The sequence below is a fragment of the Metarhizium brunneum genome, chromosome 4, assembly GCF_013426205.1.
Source record: "Metarhizium brunneum chromosome 4, complete sequence".
Taxonomy (NCBI): Eukaryota; Fungi; Ascomycota; class Sordariomycetes; order Hypocreales; family Clavicipitaceae; genus Metarhizium; species Metarhizium brunneum.
Window position 1 is genome coordinate 2,808,461 of NC_089425.1, and position 26,118 is coordinate 2,834,578.

The 26,118-nt window shown below is 53.8% G+C and overlaps 7 protein-coding genes across 7 annotated transcripts; 3 read left to right on the plus strand and 4 right to left on the minus strand.

Annotated features, from left to right (window-relative positions):
• Positions 1-958: 958 nt before the first annotated feature.
• Positions 959-4,357, plus strand: G6M90_00g075250 (uncharacterized protein; the record flags this gene model as incomplete). Its single annotated transcript, XM_014690086.2, has 5 exons — positions 959-1,426; positions 1,503-1,612; positions 1,675-3,183; positions 3,259-4,005; positions 4,063-4,357. 5 exons carry the CDS (start codon positions 959-961, stop codon positions 4,355-4,357), a joined length of 3,129 nt encoding a protein of 1,042 aa, XP_014545572.2.
• Positions 4,358-8,579: 4,222 nt separating this feature from the next.
• Positions 8,580-10,169, minus strand: utp15 (U3 small nucleolar RNA-associated protein 15; the record flags this gene model as incomplete). Its single annotated transcript, XM_014690085.1, has 1 exon — positions 8,580-10,169. One exon carries the CDS (start codon positions 10,167-10,169, stop codon positions 8,580-8,582), a length of 1,590 nt encoding a protein of 529 aa, XP_014545571.1.
• Positions 10,170-10,625: 456 nt separating this feature from the next.
• On the minus strand, positions 10,626-13,391 carry fic1 (Ingression protein fic1; the record flags this gene model as incomplete). The annotated part of the gene is made up of 2 exons (XM_014690084.1): positions 10,626-13,086; positions 13,159-13,391. 2 exons carry the CDS (start codon positions 13,389-13,391, stop codon positions 10,626-10,628), a joined length of 2,694 nt encoding a protein of 897 aa, XP_014545570.1.
• Positions 13,392-15,275: 1,884 nt separating this feature from the next.
• On the minus strand, positions 15,276-16,073 carry FRMSR (Free methionine-R-sulfoxide reductase; the record flags this gene model as incomplete). The annotated part of the gene is made up of 4 exons (XM_014690083.1): positions 15,276-15,631; positions 15,704-15,800; positions 15,914-16,018; positions 16,071-16,073. 4 exons carry the CDS (start codon positions 16,071-16,073, stop codon positions 15,276-15,278), a joined length of 561 nt encoding a protein of 186 aa, XP_014545569.1.
• A 496-nt stretch (positions 16,074-16,569) lies between these two features.
• Positions 16,570-17,766, plus strand: G6M90_00g075290 (uncharacterized protein; the record flags this gene model as incomplete). Its single annotated transcript, XM_014690082.1, has 1 exon — positions 16,570-17,766. One exon carries the CDS (start codon positions 16,570-16,572, stop codon positions 17,764-17,766), a length of 1,197 nt encoding a protein of 398 aa, XP_014545568.1.
• Positions 17,767-19,078: 1,312 nt separating this feature from the next.
• SCP2_1 (Fatty acid-binding protein) lies at positions 19,079-19,810 on the plus strand (the record flags this gene model as incomplete). The annotated part of the gene is made up of 3 exons (XM_014690081.1): positions 19,079-19,094; positions 19,316-19,513; positions 19,647-19,810. The coding sequence occupies 3 exons, from the start codon at positions 19,079-19,081 to the stop codon at positions 19,808-19,810; spliced, it is 378 nt and encodes a 125-aa protein (XP_014545567.1).
• A 741-nt stretch (positions 19,811-20,551) lies between these two features.
• G6M90_00g075310 (uncharacterized protein) lies at positions 20,552-21,730 on the minus strand (the record flags this gene model as incomplete). Its single annotated transcript, XM_014690080.1, has 3 exons — positions 20,552-21,322; positions 21,388-21,542; positions 21,613-21,730. The coding sequence occupies 3 exons, from the start codon at positions 21,728-21,730 to the stop codon at positions 20,552-20,554; spliced, it is 1,044 nt and encodes a 347-aa protein (XP_014545566.1).
• Between the last annotated feature and the right edge of the window lie 4,388 nt (positions 21,731-26,118).

Genomic DNA, 26,118 nt, shown 5'->3' on the forward strand with positions numbered 1-26,118 from the left:
GCGTCTCGGCCTCAGCCCAGGGTCGGTGCTATCTTGCCTCTGTCAACGAGCCTTTTGCCCGTTGCTTCTGCCTCGCCATCGCCAGTGGTCGCCATCCAGAAAAGCTACTTACTCGTCCGGACCGGGAGCGACTCATTCACCCATCTATGTCATCATAGCTCGCCAGACCAAAACGTAGTGAGGCAAGAGGCCAGCCGGTACATACACACATGCTGAAGCACTGAGCGCGCACGCATCAGACCGGACCAGACCAGACCAGACATTAGACACTTCACAACTACTACGCTCACACGCTCACACACCACACGTATACGTTGGTCCAACGCGCGCCTCTTCGTCCACACACCCCATGTCGACCATTGCTCCTTGACTCCCGATGTCCAAGACCCAGTTGTAACCGACAGACTACACTTCAGCTTTCCGAGCCTCATCGGTTTCCCAAGTCCCTCGGTGCGCCTTGGGTGCGTCTTGGTGCTCCTTGGAGCTTCTCCCCGGGGCTGGTGCCGGGGCCGGGTGCTCGTTTTGTTATTTCGCCCTCAGCCCATGGAAGCTGGGCCTTTCCGGTCCCTTGCCTCACCATCTGCTTCGTCCCTGACATGTCTTTGTCCCGTGGCTGTACTTAGAACGCACAAGCATGGATCCGGGACCAAACAGCAAACGTACTCGCTTTGGGTCGTGGTCTGCTTCTCCAACGGCAACTCCCCTTCCTCAACCTCACAACGCAACAACACCACGATCTCATCATACTCAAGCTCCCCACCCGCATCCCCCCCCGCCTCCCCCTCCCGTCTGTCACTCGCATCATCACACTGGACCGGGCACATATCAACAACAGTATCCGCCACGGCCAGCCGAACTCGGATCCGGCCCTCCAGCTTCAGTGCCTATACATGGTCATGCGCAACCTCCTCTTCCTGATCACGACCGGCGACAACACGATCAGGAAACCCTTGCTCCCATGCAAGACCACTTTCGCCAGCCGGGCCATCCTCAGCAACAACAGCCTCATCACCCAAGCCAACCGCCGTCACCCGCTCATCCTGCATATCGTCAATATCCTCCCAGAGACTCGGCTATAAAACGAGAGTCTGGCGAGGATCCGAGGCGCTCAAGCTCGGCTGGAGGACATGCGCCAGACTCTCTGCCTCATACGCCACATCCCAGCTCAGTCTCGCATCCTCCTCCATCGCACCAACCCGCATCAGCATATCCGCCAGAGGGCCAACAGCGTCATATGGGCTATGAAAATGGACCTTCGGTGCCTCCCACCCCAGGAGTGTATCGCCCTACCAGCTACCCGCCGCCAACGCCGACTCACCAGACTGCTTACGAGTCCCATGCAAGCTATCCTCCAGCCACAGAGCCCTTCTACGGCGTATACACATCGTCTGCCGCTTCAAAGAAGAAGAACACGAGAGCATCGCAGGTAAATGTGATCCCTGCTACGCTTTCGTTGGATATGAGATTGTGAATGTACCTGCTAACCTTGGGCAACGACGTAGGCTTGTGATCAGTGCCGACAGCTCAAGGCCAAATGCGACGAGACAAAGCCCTGCAAGACATGCCGCGATAAAGGAACAGAGTGCCGGTACCGCGATCCGGTACCCAAAGCGTATGTGTTGCAGATGTCGACCTGTCCAATGGACAATCAGGACACTAACCCAGAAATCACAGGACCGATAAGGCTCAGGCCGATATTCTCGAGGGCATTACCATGCTCCAGCACAGCCTTTCCAGCTTGGTGGAGCAAGTTGGGCGTATGGACAGCCGGATGACCAAACTAGAAGCTTCTGTCGGCGGTCATCCCAACGGTAATTTGGTCAAGATGGACCCTGCTGCAGAAGAAGAGCAGCTCAAAGCGCTGCGAAGAAGCCCCTTTGGCGACGAATCTGAGACGGCGCATCAGTTTTACAGCAGCGGCACTAGTCGTGATTTCTTAGATGCTGGTGCCGAGCGTGCGCCCCTGGAAATGATGGCCGAAGATGAGTTGGAGGCAGAGCCAGGGCCGCCAGTGCCTCCCGGAGAGCCTGCGATTCCCATCAACCATACTACGCTTGCTGGGTTGCTTCTGGACTGGCCGTGTATTAGTGACATTGTTAAGCCACACCTGGAATCTGAGGGTATTCGACATATTACGGAGTATCCCATCAGTCACGAGCAAAACCGCGGTGTACTCATTGTATACGGTCGTGGCGAAGACGCGCATCCTTCGCGGCATTTGAGGGAAATTACAGACCACGGCCAACTTGACATGGGAGACGAGTCCTCCGATACAGCATCTCCGTCCCCTGCTGCTGATTGGGGACACCTCGGTGGACTGAGCCCTGCTGACCAAGTGGTAGAGTATAAGGGGGGTGTCTTGGCGAGTGATGGAAACCCCGATTTCTCCGAAGAGAAAGTTTGGGCCTACGTGAGGAGTTTCAAAGATCATATTTTAAACATGCATCCAATCATTCAACCCCAAGTACTCAACGACTGGGTACAACATTTCTTGAACACCTTGCCATCAAGGTCAACATATTCAAAGTTTCACAAGCCTTCGAAAGGTGCCTTCGCGGTAGGTAGCATAACCCCAAATATGGTCACGGAGATGGCAGGATCGAAGCGCAAAAGGTCACCTGTACCGGAAGGATCCGAAGTTCCTGCAACGCCGACCACGGGGAAATCTGGCAGACCCGAGAGATCAATACATAATGCACTTGTTCTCACCATTCTCGCCTTGGGCAAAATTTGTATGCACAGAGACCGAGTTTACGATGCCGTCCATCAGGTTGATCCTTTGCCTCATGGGAGTCCGTCCGCTCGGAATGGAATTCCACCGTCTCCCAGCCAGGGTTCACCCCCGAGCATCTCATCCCAGTCTCTCTCATCAGGGGGTCTGGTGGCGTCCCCGAAGGAAGCAGAGCGAGGATTACAGAGCAGGCGGTCATCGATTCATGGTGGGAGTACAGGGACATCAAGAGGCAGCCTCGGATTGAAGAAGAACTACGAGGCTATTCCGGGCTTGGAGTACTTTGCGTTTGCCACAGACATACTCGGGAATCATACAGGCGCCTATAAAAACATGAAGAACATCTACGCCTTGATTTTTGCTGGACTGTACCACGGGCAACTTGCCCGTCCGATGGAAAGCTTTGCGTTTATTCATCAGGCTAGCCACAAGTTGCAGGTTATCATGAGACCGTAAGTTCTGTTGCAGGAACCAAGACAGGGGAGGAAAAAAAAAATGGGCAGTATCGAGCTAATTATGGTTTGCAGGAGCCTGGATAAGCTGCGTCGAATCAAGACAACAGATATGTCAATGATACAAGAACCGAAGTATAATCAACTGGCTTTGACCTTTTGGACTTGCTTGCAATTGGAAAGCGATCTCATTGCAGAGCTGCAACTTCCTCCTTCTGGATTACTCTCCTATGAAGAAAATATGCCGCATCCAAACATGAGCTTGTTGAGTGGATTTGACCAGAGAGTCCTCGACAGTTACTTGGCGCAATTGTATCTTCGAACGCACTTGAACAGCATCCATCGCATGTTTTACGCCCCAGACAAGATTATTAAGGAAGCAGAATCAAAGGAGCTAGACCCCAAGTTCAACAATGTTGGATTAGTCGCCGATGCTGTGTCAAACATGCAGTGGGTTGCGCGGAGTTTTGCCTTCAAGGAAGATGATCCCCCGGCAGACGACATTCTCGCGGCCCGACTGCGGGCCAAATATTGGGGCGCACAAGTCATCACATACCGGCCCTTCATTCGACAGATTCTACAGTGGTCAGAGAAAATGCAAAAGCATCCCTCAAGTCCGAACCTGCAGCCTGTATCGGAATTCCGACAAGGCATCGCGGCGCCGGTCATCGATCCGTCAGCGAAGTCTCGCAAAGATATTCAACCAATGGTGATCGAATATGCGAAGCGAGGCATCAAAGCGTTGATTGAGAGCACGCGGGCATTTCACGGTTTGGGATCGGAACGACCAATCATTACTAATGTCTTTGGAACTGCACATGCGTAAGTTTATGATGTCACGGAAGCAGAGACGGTTGCTAACGAGTTGTCTTTCTTTAGTCAATGGGGAAATCTCTTGGTTCTGTCGGCATGTTTTAGAGACGAGGTGCTCTCCTCAGAGATTGATGCAAGTCTTCTCATGACGCTGTTTTCCAAAACCATTCACTTTTTAAAACAGTCCAGTACAGCGACGGGTTCTCTCAAAACAGACATGCACATACTGGAAGGCATCCAGCGAGATTTGTTTCCCCCGGGAGTCGATACGAAGATGACGAGAAGCTTCTCAAGCAGTACCAATTTACAGACGCCAAAACTTCCCATGGCAGCTCCACCGCCCATGTCCAACCCCAATTAATATATCGGGACATGTTGTTCTCGGTATTGGTGCAAAACGCGAATTGACTTGCAGGTCTTCAACTCTCTTGGTTATATTTCATGCAGCAAGACGACCCAACCGGCCAATTCTGTCGATTCGATCCTTGTCTTTCATAATGGGTGAGGTGCGGGGCGGTATAAGATATTTTCCCCTATATCTGGCGAGCCACTTGGCGAGGATACCTGGCTTAAGAGGTTACAATCTAGCGGCGTACTACAGAATGGATGGGTTCTACAAAATCGAAGTGCAAACTCAACGACGTGGAACACGACATATAACCCATGCGGTATGACGGGCATGTTTCAGCGACTGATGGTCATGCGAATGCTGTCGAGCACCGGTATGAATTGGGGAGACCTATATGATTTTCCTTCTTCTTCAGCTCTATAAAACTTGCATAAAGGCTTTGCTTTTCTTCTTCTTTTTTTTTCGGCAACCATGGGCGTGCATTTCTGGCGAATACTCGGTCGGCTCACATTTTCATTTCAATATTTGTTGTCATTTTTTTTAACTTTTTTTTATTCAAGTCTATTGGCTATTTTGTTTTTTTTGCTCGCAATCTTACTGCCATTTCCTTTTATGGTAGGAATAGCTTGTGTATACCCCAGGCTGGACGTGGAGGAGATACCAAGACGGGACCTGTTTCCGACATGAAGCAGGGCAGGTGGATAGGCGCATGGAGGAGGAGGATCATTACATTTTTGGAAAGATTGGAGGAAGGTCTGGGCGAGTGGCGGCGATTAGGGATCCAGGTCGAGATGGAGATGGAGACACTACTAGAAGGATACTTTGGGCGTGTGCGAGTTGCAGGCGACAAGCAATGAAGACAAGTTTTCGACCATGTACGGGAGTACTATAGTCTGTGCTACGTACGTTTTTGGCCGCGGTGACACGCCACCAATCTCCTGGACACGTACATAAGTTTTGTTTGATGAATGTGTTGGCAAGGCAAGGCTAGGCCAGGTCAGCCAGCCACGCATTCGTGCGTGCCTTGGCTGCTGGATCCTTTCTGGGGCTAGTAGGTAGTATTTGCGAAGTGTCAAACATTCTGAATAAGAGGGCGGCCAAGACTAGGTGTCAAGACAAGTGTCCACAAAATGCCACACCGAGCAAGGCGTTGGAGATGATGGCACACGGTCGGTCGACCATCGATCATGATATGATGATGGACCCGTGTTGCCGTGAACTCTCCACCCTTGCACGACGGGTAGAGAGTACTCCTTACTCGGCGCTCCATTCATCACGATCTAGGTCGGGCCGCGGCGACGGTGTACATAGAAGATCGGCCATCCAGCCGGCGGCAGGGGTTGTCTTGTCTCGTTGTTTTTGTCTCTCTTGGTTTTATACGGAGTACTACCAAGGACGCACAAGCAAAACCAGAGACTTTGTGGCCGAGCAGCCGCTTCCTTTTTCCGCATACGGCGTATGTATGTACTTTCTACGGAGTAGCAAACGCGGCACGGCACAGGCCAGGGCCATGCATGCCGCTGGCACCCTTGCTATTCCAGCCCCATGCCAGATGCCAGGTACCGAAAGAGAGTCAGTCTGGTTGTCACGCGAGCAGCTGGACGGAAGAACCATGCGAATGGCACTCCGTATTCGGTATGTAGCTCCCGTACGGAGTAGGGCGATCGGGCAACAGGGGGGGGCAACCTTGTCCCTTTTTTTGTTTATTTCATTTTATTGGATTCTCAAGACAAGATCGGTTTGGTCATACATCGATAGGGGTTCGCGAGGGCCTGGGTTGCGGGCGGCTTGGACGGAGCGGGCGTTGGGACACGGGGGGTGTGTGCTCGACGAGGGCTTGCCGGGCTGGGGACTTGATGGACGGAGTACGTAGGCTCGGCGGAAGAGGCGCGGGTGGCTTTCTTGCCGTGACTGGGCTGGGAGATTTTCTTTTGTGCGAAACCTGACATGTTGGGGTGGAGCTCTGGGGATTTACTCCGTGGAGGGAAGGGAAGGGAAGGGAAGGGGGTGGTAAATCCGGGGCCGATGAGCATGGGGAATTGGAACGTATCATGGGAGAAAGGAGGCGGAGGATGGAGAAGATGGAACTTTCCATGACGGGCAAGGACGCTGGCGGATGTCGTGTAACGACGTGGACGGTGGCCATGGTTTGTTTTGGGCAGTCCTGGACTCCTGGGGCCCGAGTGCAGTTGCGATTGGGCTGACGGGCACGGAAGTGTAGATTACATACTAGTTGAATTGCTGCATGGCTTGGCGTCCGATGCGGGATGGCGTGATGTAGTACTTGTTTTTTTGAAACATGATGGCGATGAGATTGCAGGTGTTGTTGGACCGGTGAGAGTGGCGATGAAGGGGACTGAGATGACTTGGGCCAACTGGTGAGAATGACGGCGGTGTGCCGTGTATCAGTTCATCACGGTTGCCTGCATGTCATGCGATTACGGATGACAGAGACGGGCAGGCGTCTGGGACGTCTTTTGCTGGACATGGTAGTATATACGCCGCGGAGACGTCGATGAAGTCGTCGAGAGGAACATGAAGTTTCGGTCCTAGGTGCTTCCTTCGTACGGGTCGAGGCGCACCGTGCCTTCAAGTTGGAAGGACAAGACACGTCTGGTATTTATGTGGTTGGGGAAGTAAATGCACATATATATATATATATATGCATATATAACGAACGTGAACTTGGGCCATCTCTGCAAGGCTGACTGACTACATCTCCATTGTTACTACAACGTCTGCCTGGGCACCACCAGCCTGTCCAGTTTGTGTATTTCCATACCAAGTTCATGGTGAAGAGCCCTTGACGCAAGCATATCCATGGACTGCTTCTGTCGGATACGTTGGTGCCCCGGCTAGGTCTTGTTATCAATCCAAGCTTCTGTACGTGTTGGAGTCGAGTTGATGCCTACTCTTCCATGACAGGGTGTCCATCGGAGAGTTGCAACCCTAAACCAGCTCCTTGATGGAGAGCGGTTCTGCAAAACGTGTTCGGTGGCTGAGGCCTACATGTCGACAAGGAGAGGAAGCGGAAGTGACGTCGAATGGATCCTCGCCGATGAAGCAAACGTCCATGTCCAGTCGGCTTGTAGTTATGTAAGTAGCACTTGAGTAGGCACGTGCCACACAGCCAGCGTTCATCCGCTGCCATCTGGAATGAATGATCCGACCACGGCCGTTCCCTCAACTCGACTGCGCTCTGCTGGTTGCTCTTGAGTCTTGAATCTTGACAGGCTTGCCGGCTATCATTCATTGCAAATGGACCAAACACTCGAAGACAATGTCACCAATAGGATTGGTACCAGGTAGCAATCGATGACTGGTGAAGGGGCATTACAGAAGAAGCCGTTGGAGCAATCTTGCTCACGGACTCTTCTTCTACATTGCCTCTGGGTTTGAAGGGTCATGCATCTCTCCCTGTCCTTGTGTGGGCATAGCTCTGGCTCTGAATATGCATCTTCTACTACCGACAGCATATCGGCGTCGACAACATGCTACCCTGGATAACGAAATATAATGCCAGAAAACACGCACTGAACATGGTTCGCAACAAGGTCTCCCTCGCCCAGCGTATCATTTGAACCAGACGGTAAGAATCACCTCCGGGGATGCGTATAGTATAGCTGATTGCGTAACAAAGACCGAAACAAGCCGACTCAGAGTTCATATTCCAGGCGGGCGACTGGCCATATATGCATGTTCTGGGAGTGTAGGTTATCTAATTACATTAGACGCCATGGCTTACCAGCACCTGGAGTCTGATGTTTCCGAGACGGGACAGCTTGACAACTATGCAACGGGGTTGCAAAGACGGTCCAACTGATGTCGTGGTAGCCAGGCAACACCAGGAACGTTGAATGCTAGCTGACTGGTTTCTGGTCTGAGCTGCATGTGCCGGGTCCGTCTTTGGGTGTCGAGCCGCAGACATTTTCACGTATTATGCTAGACAGGGCTGTGAATTTGTTTGCCACAGGCGAGGACTACCAGTCAAGATGTTTACTAAAGTAGACTTTGAATGAAGCCGGGGTGGAAAGAGCCGCCTCCAGAAGCATGTTTATCAGCATGGGATACAATCCACGAAAGATTCAAGCGCAGTAGAAAGGAAGAGATATATTGACAAGGCAGCATGGCCTTGCCTCAAGTACCTAGATAAGCAGAACCCCCAACGCCTCTGCAATGCCAAAGCAAAACATCTTCATCTTCTTTTTTTGTCCCCAATCCCAGTCCCGAAATGTTACATGGCTCCCATCATCAAGCTCTCTAGCATACCGCCCGTCTGGCAGGCAACCTGCGCCCTCTGAACTTCACTCCTGACCCGTCTATGAAGCGTTCTAAAGCCCTCATGCAGCTCCGCCGATCCGCCGACATACTCGGCATACATATCAATCAGATGCAGTCCCACCTCGACGCAGACACTGACATACCGGGGGTCGCATATATGCCCGCACACCCACTTCAGCACAGGTTCAACCCTCTGCTCGTCCCTGTTCTCGAGCGCGTCTCGAACAGCACTTCGGTGCCGCAGCGCCAACAGCAGAGTCAGCACGTTGAGGGACGTGTGGTCCGGCGACTTGCGGTCGAGCACCTGGTCCAGCGCACGAGCATACCGCGCATGCCGGAGATCCTTCTGCCAGGGACGCTCCTTTTTCCGACTCGCCCGCGGCTCATTGGCGATGACGACGTCGGCGCCCTCCCCCACCATGTCCAGCTTGTTGGCCGCCTCGATTCTCCGCTTGCGCTTCGACTTTTTCGCATCATGCGAGGCAATCGTGCCCGCGACGAGGGCGGACATCTCCCTGTCTCGCTCGCGTTCGCGGCTCGCCTCCGCGCCAGTCAGACGCGTCTTGACGCTCAGCACGCCAGACTGCATGCCCACCGCCAAGTGGCGATCGCTGGCGTCGCCCCCGTCCCCGGAGGGGATCACCTGCAGAGACAGCACGGGCGACTGGTACTTGACGCTGTTGACGACATTCCACCCCGTCATCTCAAAGACCTTGACGTGGCCCTCCAAACCACCCGTCACCAGCCGCCGGCCATTGGACGCGAGGCTCAACGAAGTAACCGTCTTTTGATGGTTGCTAATCATGTGAAGTGGTCTGGCGGCAACCAGGTCCAGGACACAAACTGAGTTTCCCGCCGCGGCGACAACACTCGTCCCCGACGGCAGGGGCAGCACGTCCTCAATGGGGGCGGCGTGCTTGAACGTCATGACAGCCGAGCCGCTTCCCGTCCTGGGATCCCACAACTTCACCGTGGAGTCGTAACTCCCCGACACGACCATGCTAGACATGGTCCCGGGCATAAAGTTTGCGCACCGCACGTAGTCGCTGTGCCCGACAAACGTCGCCGTCGCCTCGTTGCTGGGCAGGTCCCAGAGCCGCACCGTCCTGTCGTCGCTGGCACTGACAAGTGTCGTCAATTCTGTGGGCGAGAACTTGGTCGTCCAGACAGGCTGCTTGTGTTCGGTCCACGTCTTGAGGATCGCTCGCGAGTTGACGTCAAAAACTTGCATCTTGCCCGTGTCGTCGCCAGCAACAAGCACCTTGCCATCCTTACGGATGTCTCCGCTTCTGGCGACATCGCCGAACCGTGTAATGGTCTTGAGAAGTTTGCGTGTGCGATTGGAATAGATTTGGACGCGGGTGCCCGTCGTGACTACGAAGGAGTCGCTGTTGTAGGAGATGTTGGTGACGGGGTAGCTCGTGGGCGACGGGATGAGCAGCTGGTTTTTAAACGTTTTCCAGTACCGCCTCTCGGCCGTTACTGGAGATGGCCCAGACGGCAGTTTGAGCTTTGGGAGAGGTCCCACCTGAGCTGCTGCCATATTCGTTGTCTTGCGATTTTATGGCGATGTGTGAAAATTGTCTGTGAGATCGCTTGCCATGCCAGTGTGTTTGGTAGCCATGATTTTTTTTTTTCTGCCGCTTCGAGATTCAATGCGGTCAGACAAAGCGGAAACGCCCCGCGTGGCAGCCTTCCCATAATGGGACTAGTGCGCCCCCCAACCTCTTGTCCCCGTTAGCTCACGTACTCCGCACTGTATACCAAAGAGCTTTTATACGCCGAGGATTCGATTGCCAGAATGAACATGTATCAAGTGGGAGCTTGACAGCGAGAATAAACACACTCAAGAATACGATCGATTTGATGTAGTCCTATAATGCTTACTACACCCGGATATGTGCTTGGGCGCATCTCAAAAACGCCGATTTGTTCTCCCAACATGCAAAACTATATACAATACTCATCTTTATATTCAAACAAATCCATAGTCAGGCTCTTAATACCCGCCCCGTCTCCTAGATCGTCCAGCGCCAATGTCAATTCGTTGCATTTCCTCCACGAGTGCCAGTTCCCCTCCGCCATTAGCACCGCTCATGATGGGCAAAGGAATCTTCGCAGGAAGCGGTGGTCCTGACCCATAATGCGGTGGCGCATGGTTCTCATTAGGGTAGTCATACGGACCCCCAGGATGGGCTCCGCGCGTGGGAGTATACTGGACTTGACGCCCCTGATAGTTATCAGGAGAAATTGGAGCTAGCGGGCTTGATGCAGAGGGGGGGAGGCTGTTATGACCAGCAGACGCCCGAGCCTTCTTCTGAAGGCGATTACGGCCACCAGTTGGAGGAGTACGTGGGTCGTCCGCTTGGCTATACGAGGGCGGAAGTGGTTGTTGCTGCTGCTGCTGCTGCTGCGTTATTACAGAATCTGGACGGGCAGCAATGCGAAGAGTCCTTCGTCCGCTCGGGGGCATTGGTTGCGCCCCTGATGGTGACGGCCTGGCACGAGGTTCGGGCGATGTCTGCTTCCCCCTGGGCTCTGGCTCTGGCGCCCACGTCTCCATGGGAAGATGATCAGAAGGATCAATCTCTCGGCCATCATGAGTGATGATCTTGGCATTTGGGTCCACCCGCCCTACGCGAGAGTCGGCAGCTCCAGGAGAGCCCATGGCGGGGTTAAATGCGTCGTAGGAGTCCGGTCCGAAAGGAACGTCAGACTGCCTTCTATTCTCTGATGGGGGCGGTGCCGGGCTGACGGATTTGCGGCGAATGGTGTGCTCTGGGTTAGGATTTGGACTTGGGGAGTTTCGTGATTTAGTTGCCAGTGGTTCAGGTCGGCTGCTGTAAGTCACCATGGCGCGCCCGTCGTGAGACTGAGGCGTGTATGAGTGTGGAGAGGTGGTGTAGGATGGCGGCCCTTCACTTCGATGACGGCCTCGTGGTGGAGTCGCGGTTGGTTGTGTATACCGACTCTCATACCGGCGGTCCTCATAGCCCCGGTCCTCGTATCTCCGGTCAGCAAACTCCTGTGATAGTGCCAGGTCAACTCCAGGAGACAGAGACGGAGGAACTGTAGGTGTGCCATAGCTGGGTGGGTTTCGAATGTGTACAAGGTCGAAATCGCTATGCCTGCCGGGTCGCTGTTGGTGACTGGACTGTGACACCTGTGACACTTGAGACAAAGTATTCGAGTAGTCCTGAACAGACAGGGGTGAAGCTGCAGTAGGGTATGCGCCATAGTCCTGAAGACGATCTCTAGGGGCTGTGTGCACAAGAGATTCAATCGCGCTTTGAGGCATTTGGCTGGCAGGAGTGTCCAGCGCCATTTCACTCTGGTACACCGCTGCCCGAGAGCTGTGTCTGTTGGACACGGAGGGCGAGTCCGGAACATCTTCAACGGTGGGCTGCATGGATCTGTGCTGAGGGCTATAGCCAGGGCTTTGTGACTGGTATCGCGACGAGGGCGATTCATAGGGCGAATCGTTTCGGGACGCGATAGGAATTGGAGCCGATGATGTTGGATCATAGGGTTTGAATATAGGTTGCCCGGGATATGCCGCTATTGAGTGTCTGTGAGCCTCGCTCCTAAGAACATCCTTTCTCATCGGCACCGGAGATTTTTGCGGCGAAACGTCGTACGAGCCGCGATGCGAGACTTCTGGCCCTACGCTGTTTTGCCTGGATCGATGGGCCGGAGGCGGTGGGGGTGCTTCGTCCTCAAAGGGCGGTTGTGAGCCTATTTCTGGGGGCAACTCGTGGAGCTCAGTAAACGAACCCTGGGCGGAACGAGAATCTGGCTGGTCGTAGGGAGATGGTTGAGCCCGCTGCGAAAAGCCACGATCGTCTTGGTATCGTGCCGTAGTACCATATGACTCTCTCGAGCGATGGGCATGGCGGTGGGCTGAATGCGGTGAAGGTGTATAGTACTCGGGTTGCTGTCTGACGCCTTGGGGGTGAGGGGGTGTGCTGTACTCGACAGACTGAAGGGGTGACTGGTTGGGAACAAAGCCAGAATGTGAGGCAGATTTGCTGTGTGACCGAGGGGCAGCGTGATGCTGGTGGATTTCCGGCTGTGAGGTAACTGCAGCTGGGGGAGTGACGGGTGCCTCTCCTGTGACGGGGTCTGACGGCAAAGGTCGCCTCTTGACGGGAGTTCTTGGCTTGGCTGAGCCGGTGGCATCTTGCTCGGTGGCAGTCTGCTGCCTTTGCTTGGCTGCGGGTTTCTCGGGACGTGGCCTGGTATCGTAGAATGTGATTTCAACTCTGATTTCGCCAGCGTATTTGCCTCTGCAAGTCAAGCCTTGCCACATGTCGTTCTGGCCGCCTCCCGGAACAATAATACCCTTCAAGTCAATCCACGACTCTCCAATCAGATCGGTCTTCTTGTCGTCGGTAAAAACAGATATCTTGAGCTGGTAGTAGTCTGGCGAGTCGTGGACGGTAAATCGAAGCTCTTGGTCCCTACATGGTCATGGTCAGCCTGTGCGAAGGGGCGAACTGCAAGTGTGCTCTGAAGGCACGCCAAGTACATACCACTTGGGGGTTTGGCCTCCTCGAATATCTGTCGTCGTCTTCTTGGCCTCCTTCCCTAGCCTCGCAGCACAGTAAGGGTCCTGCTTGCCAATCGTCTTTCTGTTGGGCAAGTTCTTGGCCCTGTCGACAATGGCCACCAGAGTGCCGATTATGGGCCCGTCAACCGACATGTCGGCAAAGATGCCAGCCGTGTGGGCGCCATTGAGGGCATATGACTTGGTCTTGGTGGCCATTTCCGCAGACGTGATTGCGTCTGTCGTCGGAGAGCTCGAGGTGTTCCAACCGGGAGCTCCAGATTCAGTGCCGCCCTGTGGTGGTAAGCCGGCGAGACGATGGCGCTTCGGCTTGTTTACGTCGGCATCTGCCGGGTTGGGTCAATTTGAAAGGAGCGGCGGGGACAAGAGAGCAAAGGCCCAGCAATGGTGCAGGAAGAGTCAAATCATGTATAGAGAAGGGACACAAGGAATGCTGTCCGTGTCGGAAACGGGGAGCACAATGTCCTGATGCAAAGACAAAGGACAATGGCATGCAAGAAGGGAAAAAGGGAAGAGAAGGCGTTGTGCTGAGCAGGCGATGAGCTAAGAATGAGAGGCGCGAGGCGCCCTGTTATGCTTCAGCTCACAAGCGATTCGTCGACGGCCAAGTTTCAAAGCAGCTGCGAGCTGCGAGCTGCAAGCTGGGTGCCGGGCGCAGGGTGCAGGGTATGAGAAGCTTCAATCAATGCTGAGTGGTTGGGCGGCCGGATGCGGCGCTGCGGTGCGCGGGCTCTGGTGGACCAAGCACGGTTGAAGCCCCCCTGCAAGCCTGAACATCAGCACACTGAACCGGGTGGCATAGTACTGTAGTGGGGCCCGGGTGGCTGGGCGGTTCACTGTGTTCAAAACCCGGTGGCTGGAGACTGGGTTCAATTCAAGGCTCCAGTCCAGCCCAGTTCAATACGGAGTACATATTGACTCCATACCAGCAAACACAATGTCAAGTGCCGCTCGACGGGCAAGAGAGAAAAACGCCAGACGCAGTTCAAGTTTCTCAAGTTGGCCCTGCACAGCTCCTTGGTCTCCCCTGTCTCGTGCGTCCTCCGGTGCGTACAGGTTCCTGACCAAAGTTTACTAAACGCTCGCTGCAGTGGGCATTCGACAACTTTGGGAGGTTTGAAATTGGCCCATTCAGGAATAGACCATCGATCGTTGTGCCCCACCAAGCGCAGCGGAGTTGCAAGATCCAGGGCGAATATGCAAGGTTAACGTGATTGAATTGCACTTCCCCCAGCAACCACGCCAAAAGGCCATTGCTCGAGACAAAACAACAATCAGTACAATCGGTCCCTCGATCGACGCCAATCGGCCCAGCGAGACGAGTCCAACTTCCTTTGCCCCCTCCCCATCTTGCGGCTGCACCGAGGATCGACAGCCATTTACTCCTGCAGCGCCTCCATGGCTAGCGTGGACGCTGACGTCGCCCTCGCACCGTTATGCACAACATGGGCCGTCTTGCCCCCAACACACCAATCAGGCTTCGTGATGCTCGTTGGTTTGCGCAGGAGCTTGCGCCGACAGATGTCAATTGATAAAAATAAACAAAAAGAGGTTGCGGAGAACTGCCACCAGGGTTCCCGCCTTGCGCGTGCCGGAACGTGGTGATGATGCCCAGGTGGGCCGTTCTCAAGTTTCATAAATGAGCATTTCAGCAGAACATGCTTCACGGCAGCACCTCGAGATTTCCACCATGAACGCATTATACCCATGGAAACCTTAACGGCAAACCTTGCTTGGGTGGCCAGGCACCAGGGTCAAAGGGCTCATGAGACACTGTACGGAGCACAATAGTACTGCGTACCCGTTTGCGTCGCCATGGCCACGGTGTCTCACTGGTCGCGCTAGTAAATAGTAGTCAGTTACTATTTCCCATCTCCCTTTGTCCGGCATGTCAGGCAGGTTGTTGGATGGAAACGGCTTCCAGAAGCTTTCTCTGAGCGCTTGCTCCATGTGTCTAGAAGTAGTAATACTAGCACCAGGGTTTGTTCACCCCCTGGACCGGGGGAGGGTCAAGGTGACAACATCAGTGTCCACGACGATGCCGACAAAGTATCACGCCAAGCATTCATTTATCCTCTTTTGCTACCAGTCACAACTCCTGCCCAGCAGATCCGCCAAGTCCTCGAGATATTTCCTATCCAAATCATCAAATCCATTCTCAATCGTGCAATCAACGTCAATAATAGCCACCACCTTTTTCACCCCACTGCCCCCGGCGCTGGCAAGAATCGGCACCACAATCTCGCTCTTGCTGTCACCGTCGCAGGCAATGTGGCCTGGGAACTTGTCCACGTCGGCTACCAGCTGCGTCTTCTGCGTAGTTGCAGCGGCACCGCAGACTCCACGGCCAAATTCGATTGTCTGGCAGGCAACTTTCCCCTGGAAGGGTCCGAGGATGAGTCGAGGTTTCGTAGACGAGGGGTCAAGAACGTAGAAGCCTGCATCCAGTGTTATGAATGCCTCATTTCTATATTTGGATACGTCTCCTCAGAGGGACTTGGACTTCATACCCGCCCAGTTTACTTCCTTGCTTGGAGAAGGAAGGGACCTGTAGGCGTGCCACAGCAATGACGCGGCGTTGGCGAGATTGCTGCCAAGGTCAGAGATCTGCACGTCGACACAAAAGCTGTTTACACAGTCATCTTACCAAACCTGGTATCAAATAAGTAAGTATTTAGTCAATCAGACCACACGTTGGAGGTATGGTGTAGGCATCTCACCCAGTTGCGCTGGTCTATAAACAAGCCCTCGGCCTGCATCAAAACCTGTTCATAGGCATCATCTTTGGTGACGCCATGTGCAAAATTGGACGCATCAGCGTGAACCTACATATATTAGTGTAAGGGCAGAGCGCACGAGCCATGGCGATGATGGTACCATTTTGACGATTTTTGATTGTTGAATTTTCCAGGATTTTTCGATGCATCAGATCTAAGATCAGTTGCTTATGAAATTCGGGTAAAATTATATGTACGGCCATCGATGTCGTGATTTTTGAATGTGGGTATACTTTCTTTAACAGACGCCAAGATTAGTCACCGAAATGGACATGGGTTGGCCCACGCCAGGTGCCATTCACATGTGTGGGACAAGTAACTATCAGACACTTATCCGTTCCAGATTACACGCTCTGAAGGCATATTATGGAGTTGCTTGAATTTCTGTCTCGAAACTTTTATTTCTTATATATATGTAAAGTACTTTAGACGTGGTTTACTATTTATGAGTTAGGCTGGAGTATTTCTTGCCTAAATATCTATGGTGCGGAATACACAATGCTCAGAGTTGCCTTGCAACAGGCCGGGCCTATCTCGCCGCAAATAACACACAATAATCACACAGGTCATGAAAGCGTAAAAATATAGTAGTAATAGAGATGCCATACAGCGCTAGCACATCATGGGGAAAATCATCGGCGCCTGATCCTCCCAGGACAATTGGAGCCACTCCCGGCCAGTGGATCCAGCTGACCAATGAACACGTTGACCACCCACACGACATCGAAGCTCAAGTCATCATCGTCACCGTCTACTTTTTTTCAAGCCAACATCACGAACCCAACAAAACTACTGCCATGAGTGCGCAAATTCCTTGGCGGCGCTGCACCCACCGCAGGACCTGCATCACCATCTCCAGGCCTATGATTTTACAACCCCACGGCTCCTATGCATTCTTTCCTGCTCACCAATGGCGTGCGGCGCACAACCAGGTATCTCCTCGCCGTGAAGCTCGACCTCCGAAGAGCCCGCTACTCAACCCTCCAGCGTCGACTCGGCCGCCGCCACTAGACGTTCCGCAGCGGAGCGCCTCCAATTCTACATTGCAGTATCTCTTCCAGCTAGGAAAGGGCTATTTGAAATTTTACAAAGATGGATTAAAGGCTGTCATGGCGAACCGCAGGCTGCTTAAGGAGAAGCTTGAGAGGACACCAGCAGACGACCGCCCGTCAGTATTCAAGCCTCACTACGTCCCCAAGACCTTCTCCCGCGCGGATTGGGTCATGTTGTGGCGCGTGCGGCACGATATGCTGCGGCTGCCGCTCTTTGGACTCATGCTGCTTGTCATTGGGGAATTCACCGCCCTGGCAGTCATCTACGTCGACGGCGTGGTGCCGTACACATGCCGCATTCCAAAACAGCTGTACTCGGGCCTGCAAAAGGCCGAGGGCCGGCGCAGGGCTGCCTTTGACGAACTCGAGGCGCAATACCCCCACGGCGTACTGAGCCCCCGGATCAGCGCGCCCGTCGCCAGAAAACACGTCCTCAGGAGCTTGCATCTCTCGGGCATGATGTGGGATCGACTGGGCTTCACGCCCCCGGGGATGTGGCAGATCAAGGGCAGACTACGAATGGCATTCCTCGAAGGCGACGACAAGAACCTGATAGAGGACGGGGGCCCGGTGGGGTTGGAGACGGAGGAGCTGAGAATTGCATGTGCAGAGCGAGGGATAGACGTCCTGGGCAAGAGTGAGACGGAGCTGAGAAGCTGGCTGGGGGATTGGTTGAGGTTGACGGCGGCAGAGGACATATCTGAGCGGCGGAGACGCATGGCCACGTTGTTGTTGACGAGGTGAGTTTTTTTCCAAGGCCAACGGTCCTTTGAGATGGGAAAGGTTATACTATTGCGCCGAGTAACCGGGGCGGGATTCGGAAAGCGCTTGAGAGCTGACTCTTTGCAAAACAATATAGGCCGGAGCATTGGCCCCAGCAACGGGACTTTGCCGTTCCTGATTGGGAATTATAAGGGGTGGGATGTGCGGTGGTGGTGTACAAGTAGGATATTGAATCTTGATGGACGGAGGGATTGGCAGATGAGGCGCATCAACAAAGTTGGCACTGCATAGACAAAAAAGGAGCATTCTGGTCTCGCATCTCTGTTGTACAATATAAGCATAGTCTGCACCAGCTTTTGGGGAATTCGGAGCATCAAGGCTTTGGGCAGTTGATAGAAGCATGTAAACTACAGCATGGGGGAATAACACGTTGGCATAACGTCAAGGGCACGTGAGAATGTCTGGTACTGATGCACATGGTGTCGCCAAAGGTCGAATCGATGTCCTAATCGAGTCCGAAACCCGGTGTGGTGCGCACAGCGCCGATCTGAGCACGCACTGCCGAGAAGTCTCTCCCAATGTCCAGATATCTCGGTGGAAATGTCGTGCTTTGCCCGGAATTACATACCAGACAGTACACTCAACGTGCCTTCGGTATAACTTGACGCTCCGTTCGGGGAGCGGATAGCTAGCCCGCCCACCGCGCCTCCCCTAACGTCTCGACTCCGAACGGACATGGAGGCAGGTGCGGCAAACACACTTGACCCAAGGTACCCCGAACCCACTGTCAAGCAAGCCCCCAAGGGGTCAGAGACAAAAGCTGCGGGGAGGGACTGGACTCAGGGTGATAGCCGAGGGCCAGTAGTACTTGGTGCGGGGAGGACATGGGGAGAGCGGACACGCTTACGGAGTGCATGGCCTCGCTGTCCCAAGAGTTCTCATGAAATAGTCATCGCCGTGCCCATTGTCAAGGAGGAAAAAACGGAGATGGGCAAACCCCTAATACGGACACGGTCGCGACTTTTACTCTGGAGCAGTGGAGCTCGGCTGCTTTGGCCGCAGCTCTCCAGCAACGGCACATGATGTCAGGCCGAGGTTCCCATCACATGCCCATGGCGCTTCGCATTTGCTGCCCTCTCACCCCCAACCAGCCACTAACCGAAAATATGAACAGAGGGAAAGGCATTTAAACTTGAGATCCCACTTTGCCTCCGCATTCCTCCTTTCCGGAAAGCTTCAACTTTGCATTTACGAAAATCCCGTCGTGCAATCTTCATCTCGCCCTCTTTTTCTCCCTCTCAGTTTCAATCAGCTTCAATAGCCATCATCCAAAATGGGTTTCGCTAACGGTGCGTATTTCCACACACGCCCCCTTTCCGCAATCTTGTCGTCCCCACGAGACCATGTCGCGCCCCCCCGGGAATTTCACATGCCGCCAGCTGCGTGGCATGTTGGCAACGGACGGGGGATCCGGGACGGGGGCAATCAGCGACTGATGCGGGAAACGGGGCAAGGCAACGCAGAAGAATCAAGAAACAAGCCTTACTAACGAGCCGGCCTCAATCTCTAGCCAAGTTCCCTGCCTCGGCCGCTTTCGACGCCATCGACAGCGTCCTCTCCGCCTCCGACGCCGAGCGCAAGGACGCCATCAAGCAGGCCAACGGTGTCTTTGCCTTCACCCTCAAGAACAAGGCTGGCGAGACGGAGAGCTGGCACGTCGACCTCAAGGAGTCCGGCCGTGTTGGCACCGGTGTCGGCAAGCCCACTGGTATGTTTTTGCCAAACCCCCTCTTTTGACCTACAAAAATCTACCATGGTGCCGTCTTGTCTCGGGCCCGATGCACAGATGGGATTGGTAGAGGAGAATGGAGGAACGAATGGAAGCTGACTCGTTGCAAAAGTTACCCTGCTCCTCTCCGAGGAAGACTTTGGCAAGCTCGTCGATGGCTCTGCCAACCCCCAGCGTCTGTTCATGTCCGGCAAGCTCAAGATCAAGGGCGACATCATGAAGGCCACCAAGCTCGACCCCATCATGAAGAAGGCCAAGTCCAAGGCTAACCTGTAAATACACTCATTCACGGGGGATACCAAGGGTTAGGTTCACGGAAGAGGTGGACACCGGGCGGATGTGTCCGAGGATTGGATGTAGAATTTCAAGGGGAGGCTATATTCTGTAACAATAAAACGACGGGATTAGTTCACCGTTCGCATCGCGTGCGTTACGCATAGACGAAATACCAAAAATATCATTGTTGAAGCTGCGGGTTTTCATCCCGTGTGTTGTAGTGCCTATCATGGGTGTGGCGGTCGTTTAAACCTACACCAATGTAAGCGTCATCGCCCATTGTGGAATCTATAAACCCCCCCTCCCCCCTTTTTTTCTTCTACTCGCCAATCGTTGCCTTGGGCGCCCTCACGGGCTCGTTTTCAGTAACATGATGGAACATTGAAGCTCGGTGCTTTTTTTGTTCACTGCAGTTAGTTCATGTTCCATTTCGACGTCGAGTTTCCAAGTGCCGACGACAAATCGGGCGTCTTGCTGCTCGGATATATGTGGAGTTTGCCGCGTCACCAGGGATTGAACGGAGAGCCAAGCATGCAGAATATGTACATATTTACAAGAACAAGCTTTTTCTTTCATGTTGTCATTTGAGATAACTACACGCTGGCGAGACGGCGGGGTCCACATGCAGAAACAATCTTGGCTTTTGTTTGATCTCAATCACAAAAGTATCCTTGTCGTATGCCGTCCATACCGCGTAGTATTCATTCAATATATACGTCTTAAAAGTCAAAAGGCCTCAATCTAAAATCGCATCACAATTGCAGGGGGCTTATTGTTCAAAACTTCGTCAATCTCATCCATAATCTCCGGTGTCAGCTTATCCACGGCTGCCACGGCCTTGCAATTCTCATACACCTGCTCCGGCCGACTGGCACCTGTGATGGCGGTACTAACATTCGGGTTCTTGAGAACCCACGCCAAAGCCAACGTGCTCATCTTGATGCCCAGCTTGTCTGCAATGGGCTGCAGCTTGTTGACCTGCTCGATGATGCCGTTCCAAGTATCCTTTGTCGTGCGGCCCCAGAAGCCTTTGATAAACTCGACGCTGGTCTGGTTGAAGCGCGAATCCTCGGGAATACCGTCCTTGTACTTGCCGGACAGAATACCCTGGCGCATGGGGGACCAGACAGTCAGGCCTAGACCGCCATTCTCGCGGTACAGGTGGGCGAATTCCGTCTCGACCTTTTCGCGCTGCAGCATGTTATAGGCAGGCTGTTCGGTGACGGGGCCAATGAGGCCGAGCTTGTCGGCGTAGCGCCAGGCTTGGGCGATTTCGTCGGCGTTCCAGTCGGATGTGCCCCAGTAAAAGGCCTTGCCGGTGTCGATGATGTGGTTGAAGGCGCGGACGGTTTCTTCCATGGGGGTCTGGCGGTCGGGTCGGTGGGCAAAGATGATGTCGACATACTCGAGGTCCATGCGCTTCAGAGAGGCATTGACACCTTCAACAATGTGCTTGCGTGAGAGGCCCTTGTTGTTGACAATGTTGTCGCCAAATGCTTGGCCCCAGTACACCTACAGAATCATGAGCACACCCCCATCGGTTGCACAGGAGACGGTAGCGGCGCATATGCTCTCACCTTAGTCGAGATGACGAGGTCGTTCCTCTTCCAGCCAAACTTCTTGATGGCCTCTCCCATGACGATTTCCGACTCGCCGCCAGAGTACACCTCGGCGCAATCGAAGAAGTTGACGCCGCAGTCGTATGCCGCCTTCATGCAGGCAAAGGTGCCCTCTGCTCGCCATTATTAGCACCCGTGGAAATTTCCAAAACAAGGCTGGGCCCTCTAGGCATGGTGAATTACCTCTGTCAACGTGGCCACCATAGGTGAGCCATCCGCCGAGCGAGATGGAAGAGACCTGAAGACCAGAACGGCCCAGGAATCGATACGTCATGGGGGGCGTGTCCTCCGGCCTAGACATGGTGGCAGAAAAGCAACACAATTGGGAAATATGTGGTGAAACGAAGCACTCGAGGTGATGGGAATCAAGACTCCAGAAGGACAGCCAGGTGAGCTGGTTATATACCCCGCGGCGAGAGGATCATGTTGTGTGTCAAAACCCATGCCGAGCTAATGATCATCACCACCCCACCATCGTAAGTGAGCCGCCTAGCACCTGCCACAAAGACTTGACCCCTCGCGGCGTGATGGAGGTCTGCTGGAGCTGTTTTCCACGAGTCCCGACCCTGAATAACATTGAAAGCACCTGGTACTCTGCAATTTGCCGCATCTTCCACCAAAGGGAGCAATGGGCTCTATAGCCTGAGACTTCGGGGCGGAGGCACGTAGTTTTCTGACCGTTACAATGGCCCAAGGCGTGGTTGAGCCGGGTACATTTCGCTCGGATACACGTCCCGGTCAAGAGTCATTTGTTAATGTGGAGGATTTGTAATCAAATCGGGGGCCTGAAGGAGAATCCATGTGTGCCGTGCTTGCGCGGTTTTTAGGGTTATATCCGCCATGTTATTTCCAGCTACGTACAAGAAAAAGATGCTGCTGCTGCCCGTGATATTTTATACAAGACATGCGAATTCTGCCCCTGACGTATCCATGCACCGGTCTTCCTATCCTGTGCTTAACCCGCAAGCATCTTTAAAGAGTGAGGTGCATTGCAGGGTAGGCTGGAATTTTAGACCCCGACCTGTTTTTGGCCCTCCGCAGCAAAAAGGTGCATCTGCTCCCTGCAAACAAAACGTGCCCCTCGAGGTAAATACATGCCGTCTGGCCCGTCCGGAGATGGTAACAAAACCGGCAGGGCATTCGTGACGTCGTGCATGATACGCAACGGAGTGCCGAGTAAGCAGTTACCGGTCGTCTGCATCCATGCGCCAGCCGGCTCAAGCAAAACACCAAATCTGGCCGAGGGGCGTTAATTCCCATGCCACAAAAGAACGGCACAATGCCTCGTCGGAGACGCGCCACCAACTGACACAACTCCAAGGTCACCGGCATCACTATCCCGCTCCGAGACTGGGCAACACAGAACCGGTCTGGCCCATGAGGCCACATGTGGTCATGGCGTACGGAGTTGATGCACACATATTACTACCCCGTCTTATACTCTCGTATGGTTTCTGTGATGCAAGATCCAAGATTCCCGCGCTGGGGTTCCTAGACATCCAGAGCCATGGCCTGTTTTGAAAGGAAAAGTGGAAAATAGCGGGATACCCGATCAAGGACAACGGTATTGCAATATGACGGTAACATAGGAAAAAATCAAAACATTTCATGCCTAATGTTGTACCTGGAACCCTGCCGGGGTCTCTTTGGTTTGGAGTCGGCGAGCGCTTATTGGGGAGCCCTGGTGTTTCCAGACTGTGGAGGCTTTAGAGTGCACCCGCAGAACCTGGAGCAATGCGCATTGACGGACCGCGAACCAGGCAAGATACATTGCTGTACGTACAGCTCCAAATAAACCCTCTCTTCATGCAGTATAGACCCAAGGGCGGTGTACGAGATACGATATTCTGTAGTTGCTGATTGATGCTGACGAAAGGTGCGGACTCGCTATGTTATATCTTCTAGGTAGATGGCGCCTCCACAAATAATAAACATATTTACCACTTCCAAGACGAGGGCCATGGCTCTTTTGTACCATACACACTGGCCTTGGCACAGGCACCAACTACGGAGTACAATGTGGCCCGGACGATACAATGTGACAAGGAGGATGAACCCAGAGCCAGCGAATGCGGACAAGCGCAATGAGCTCCTAATGCGCCGTGATAGCACTGGTCCGGAGCAGATCCAGATCAAAATGAGAGGTAGTACTACCACTCCATCAAGTATGTACATACGTAGCTGAAGCTTGACCAAACGCCCATCATCAATGCATAAACCAGCCAATGGAGCAGGCACGCAAGCTGCCAACCACGTAATGTATTGTAATCGTTCCTGATGGCCATTCTTACTTTTTATCCTCTGAGCTTGTGTTTTGACGCTTCGTTGGACCCCGTCAACTTGGAATTGACCGATCTGTTGTCTCGGACTAGCCGTGGGGTGATGGATTGCTTGGGTTGTTTCCTGATTGAATCGCGAAAACCACCTCTCCCTTCCAATTCTGCAAATTAAGCCCTCGCCTAGCTTTCCTTTTGCATTGGCTGGGTTGGCCTGTGCTTGTTTGCTTGTTCTCCCGTGAGCCACAGAAGATCCTCACTGGCGACTTCAGTGGATGCGCACCCATGCCCATACGTATTGCACGGACGTACATATAACAACATGTACTTTGGACAATGAAGATGGTGGATCATTCGAGTTGGAAAAGACAAGTCTACCATGGTAAGCTATTCGACCTTCCGGGAGGTGTTCGATCATGGGTTCAGGAACGGAGTACCGAGTACTCGTCGAGGGAAAAGAAGTGAGTGAGACCGTTGTAAGTGTATGTGGCGGCCCTGTCGTTATGGACCAACAATATCTTGATGCTTTATGCGTCTCATGTCGTTATCAACTGTGCAAAACTACGTCCAAGCGGACGTTTCGCGATGTTATGGCGATCGCGTTTGTCTGGGTTGGACATTGTTATTACAGGTTCCTTGTCATATGTCGCCGGCCAGCACCCTGGCCCTCGTTGTTTTCGGCCCACGATGCGAAGATAGGTTTAGTGGCTGGGGGCTCCAATCTAGAGTCATTTTATCAGCACACATGTGAATAACAGCACCGAGAATAACGTGCATCGTGCTGCGTGGCACAGGGTCATTTTGGATAAGCTCTGCCAAACCCAACGTCGACCTTGGTTGTGGAAAAAGACGGTACTCCGTAGTATCAGTGCCCTTGCTTGGACTCAGCTGCGGCTATGCCACAAGTCCTGCACTTGGTCGCATGTCTCGTGCCCGAGACAGTGTGCCTGCTTGCTTTTCTTTCTTATGTGGTTGATCTGGTGTCTTGCCAACACAACAGGCAGATATGTGTGGGGACGCCGAACAACACAAACAAGAGCACGCCAGCATGCTGAGATGGCATCTGGAGGCTCAAATAGGCGCCGAATTGAAATGCTCCGGGTCGTGGAGGAGACCGTTGCTTGGTATGGAGCGTAATTCAAGGCAAGATAGGACATTGTGCCCAAATGTTTTGGTGGACTGGAGGCGGGAGCCGAGAAGTGGGCCGGCCGACTCTCCGTTGTTGGGGGCTTGACCGTGAGGCTTGACCAAGTGGGCTTCAGTTGGCCAGGAGGCGCCGAGACGAAACAGGGACTTGACAGACCTTGAATGTTGGGGCGAGACTGTGTGCTGTCCTCGGTAGCCCGTCACTATTATTGTGATTGCACGCATTGAGTTCTTGATGTCTGATACTTTCCCTGCGCCGTAGGTGCCTCATGGACAACACCGAACGGCTGCCTTGCATAATCGAGGCGTGCATGTGTCCGGGGCCGTCCTCGGCGGCCTCCACAGCCCGACGGCCTAGCAGTCCAACAGTCCAACAGTCCAACCGTCCAACCGTCGACAGCTCAACAGACCGCGCGGCTCCAAAAGCCGACATGGACGTGTCCGTCTGTCACCACGGGCGCGGCGTCTGGCCGGCGGTCGACTCAGGCACTGCTATTTCTCCGTCGTGGCCCATGATCGACTCGGCCGTAGCGACTGTTCATCAACGTCTGGTTGGTCGTTGTTGTTGTCTGGGCCTGCATTAAACCGACGCCGGCGCCCCAGCCGCCGTCCAGCCCCCAAGCCATGGGACATCTGGAGGCTTTGCAGCCACTGACCCCTGTCCTGTCCTGGCTTGGCGTCTGCTGAGCAGACATGGAACTGGAGCATCTGCATTATTATTGCGCCGGCGGTGGCAGTCGGCCAGTCGCCAGGCTGCCCGGCTGCCACTGTGTCAGGCTAGTCCCTCCTGCGTGTCTGGAAGCATTCCCAGTCCAGAGTCATCAGCAGACTTCTCGTGCTGCCCTCGCCTCCTGTCCGTCCCTTGTGGCCGTCTTTCGCTGCCCGCTCCTCCACATCCACGACCCGGCATCACGGCCAGACAGACTTTAACTTGCATTCCACATTCCAACCATCCCCCAGTGCTATTTGCATGGCGCCTCACAAATGATTACTACTGTCCGCCGTCGCTGAGCCCTCGTTTCCGCCCTTACATTAGCCACGCGGGCAAGCAGCACAAAACAGCCAACGACAGCAGCCAGCGAATAACCAACTGCGTACGGAGTAGAACCTTGCCCTCCCCCCCCTTTTCCCGTACCCGTCCGTCTCTGGTCTCCTAGGAGCCTCGTTGCTCCACCGAGCTTCTGCTTGATCGTTTCGTCCCGCCCGACAACCACACACCGGCGACGCAACTTTTTCCTCATCGAACCTCGTCTTCTCAGCATCGACA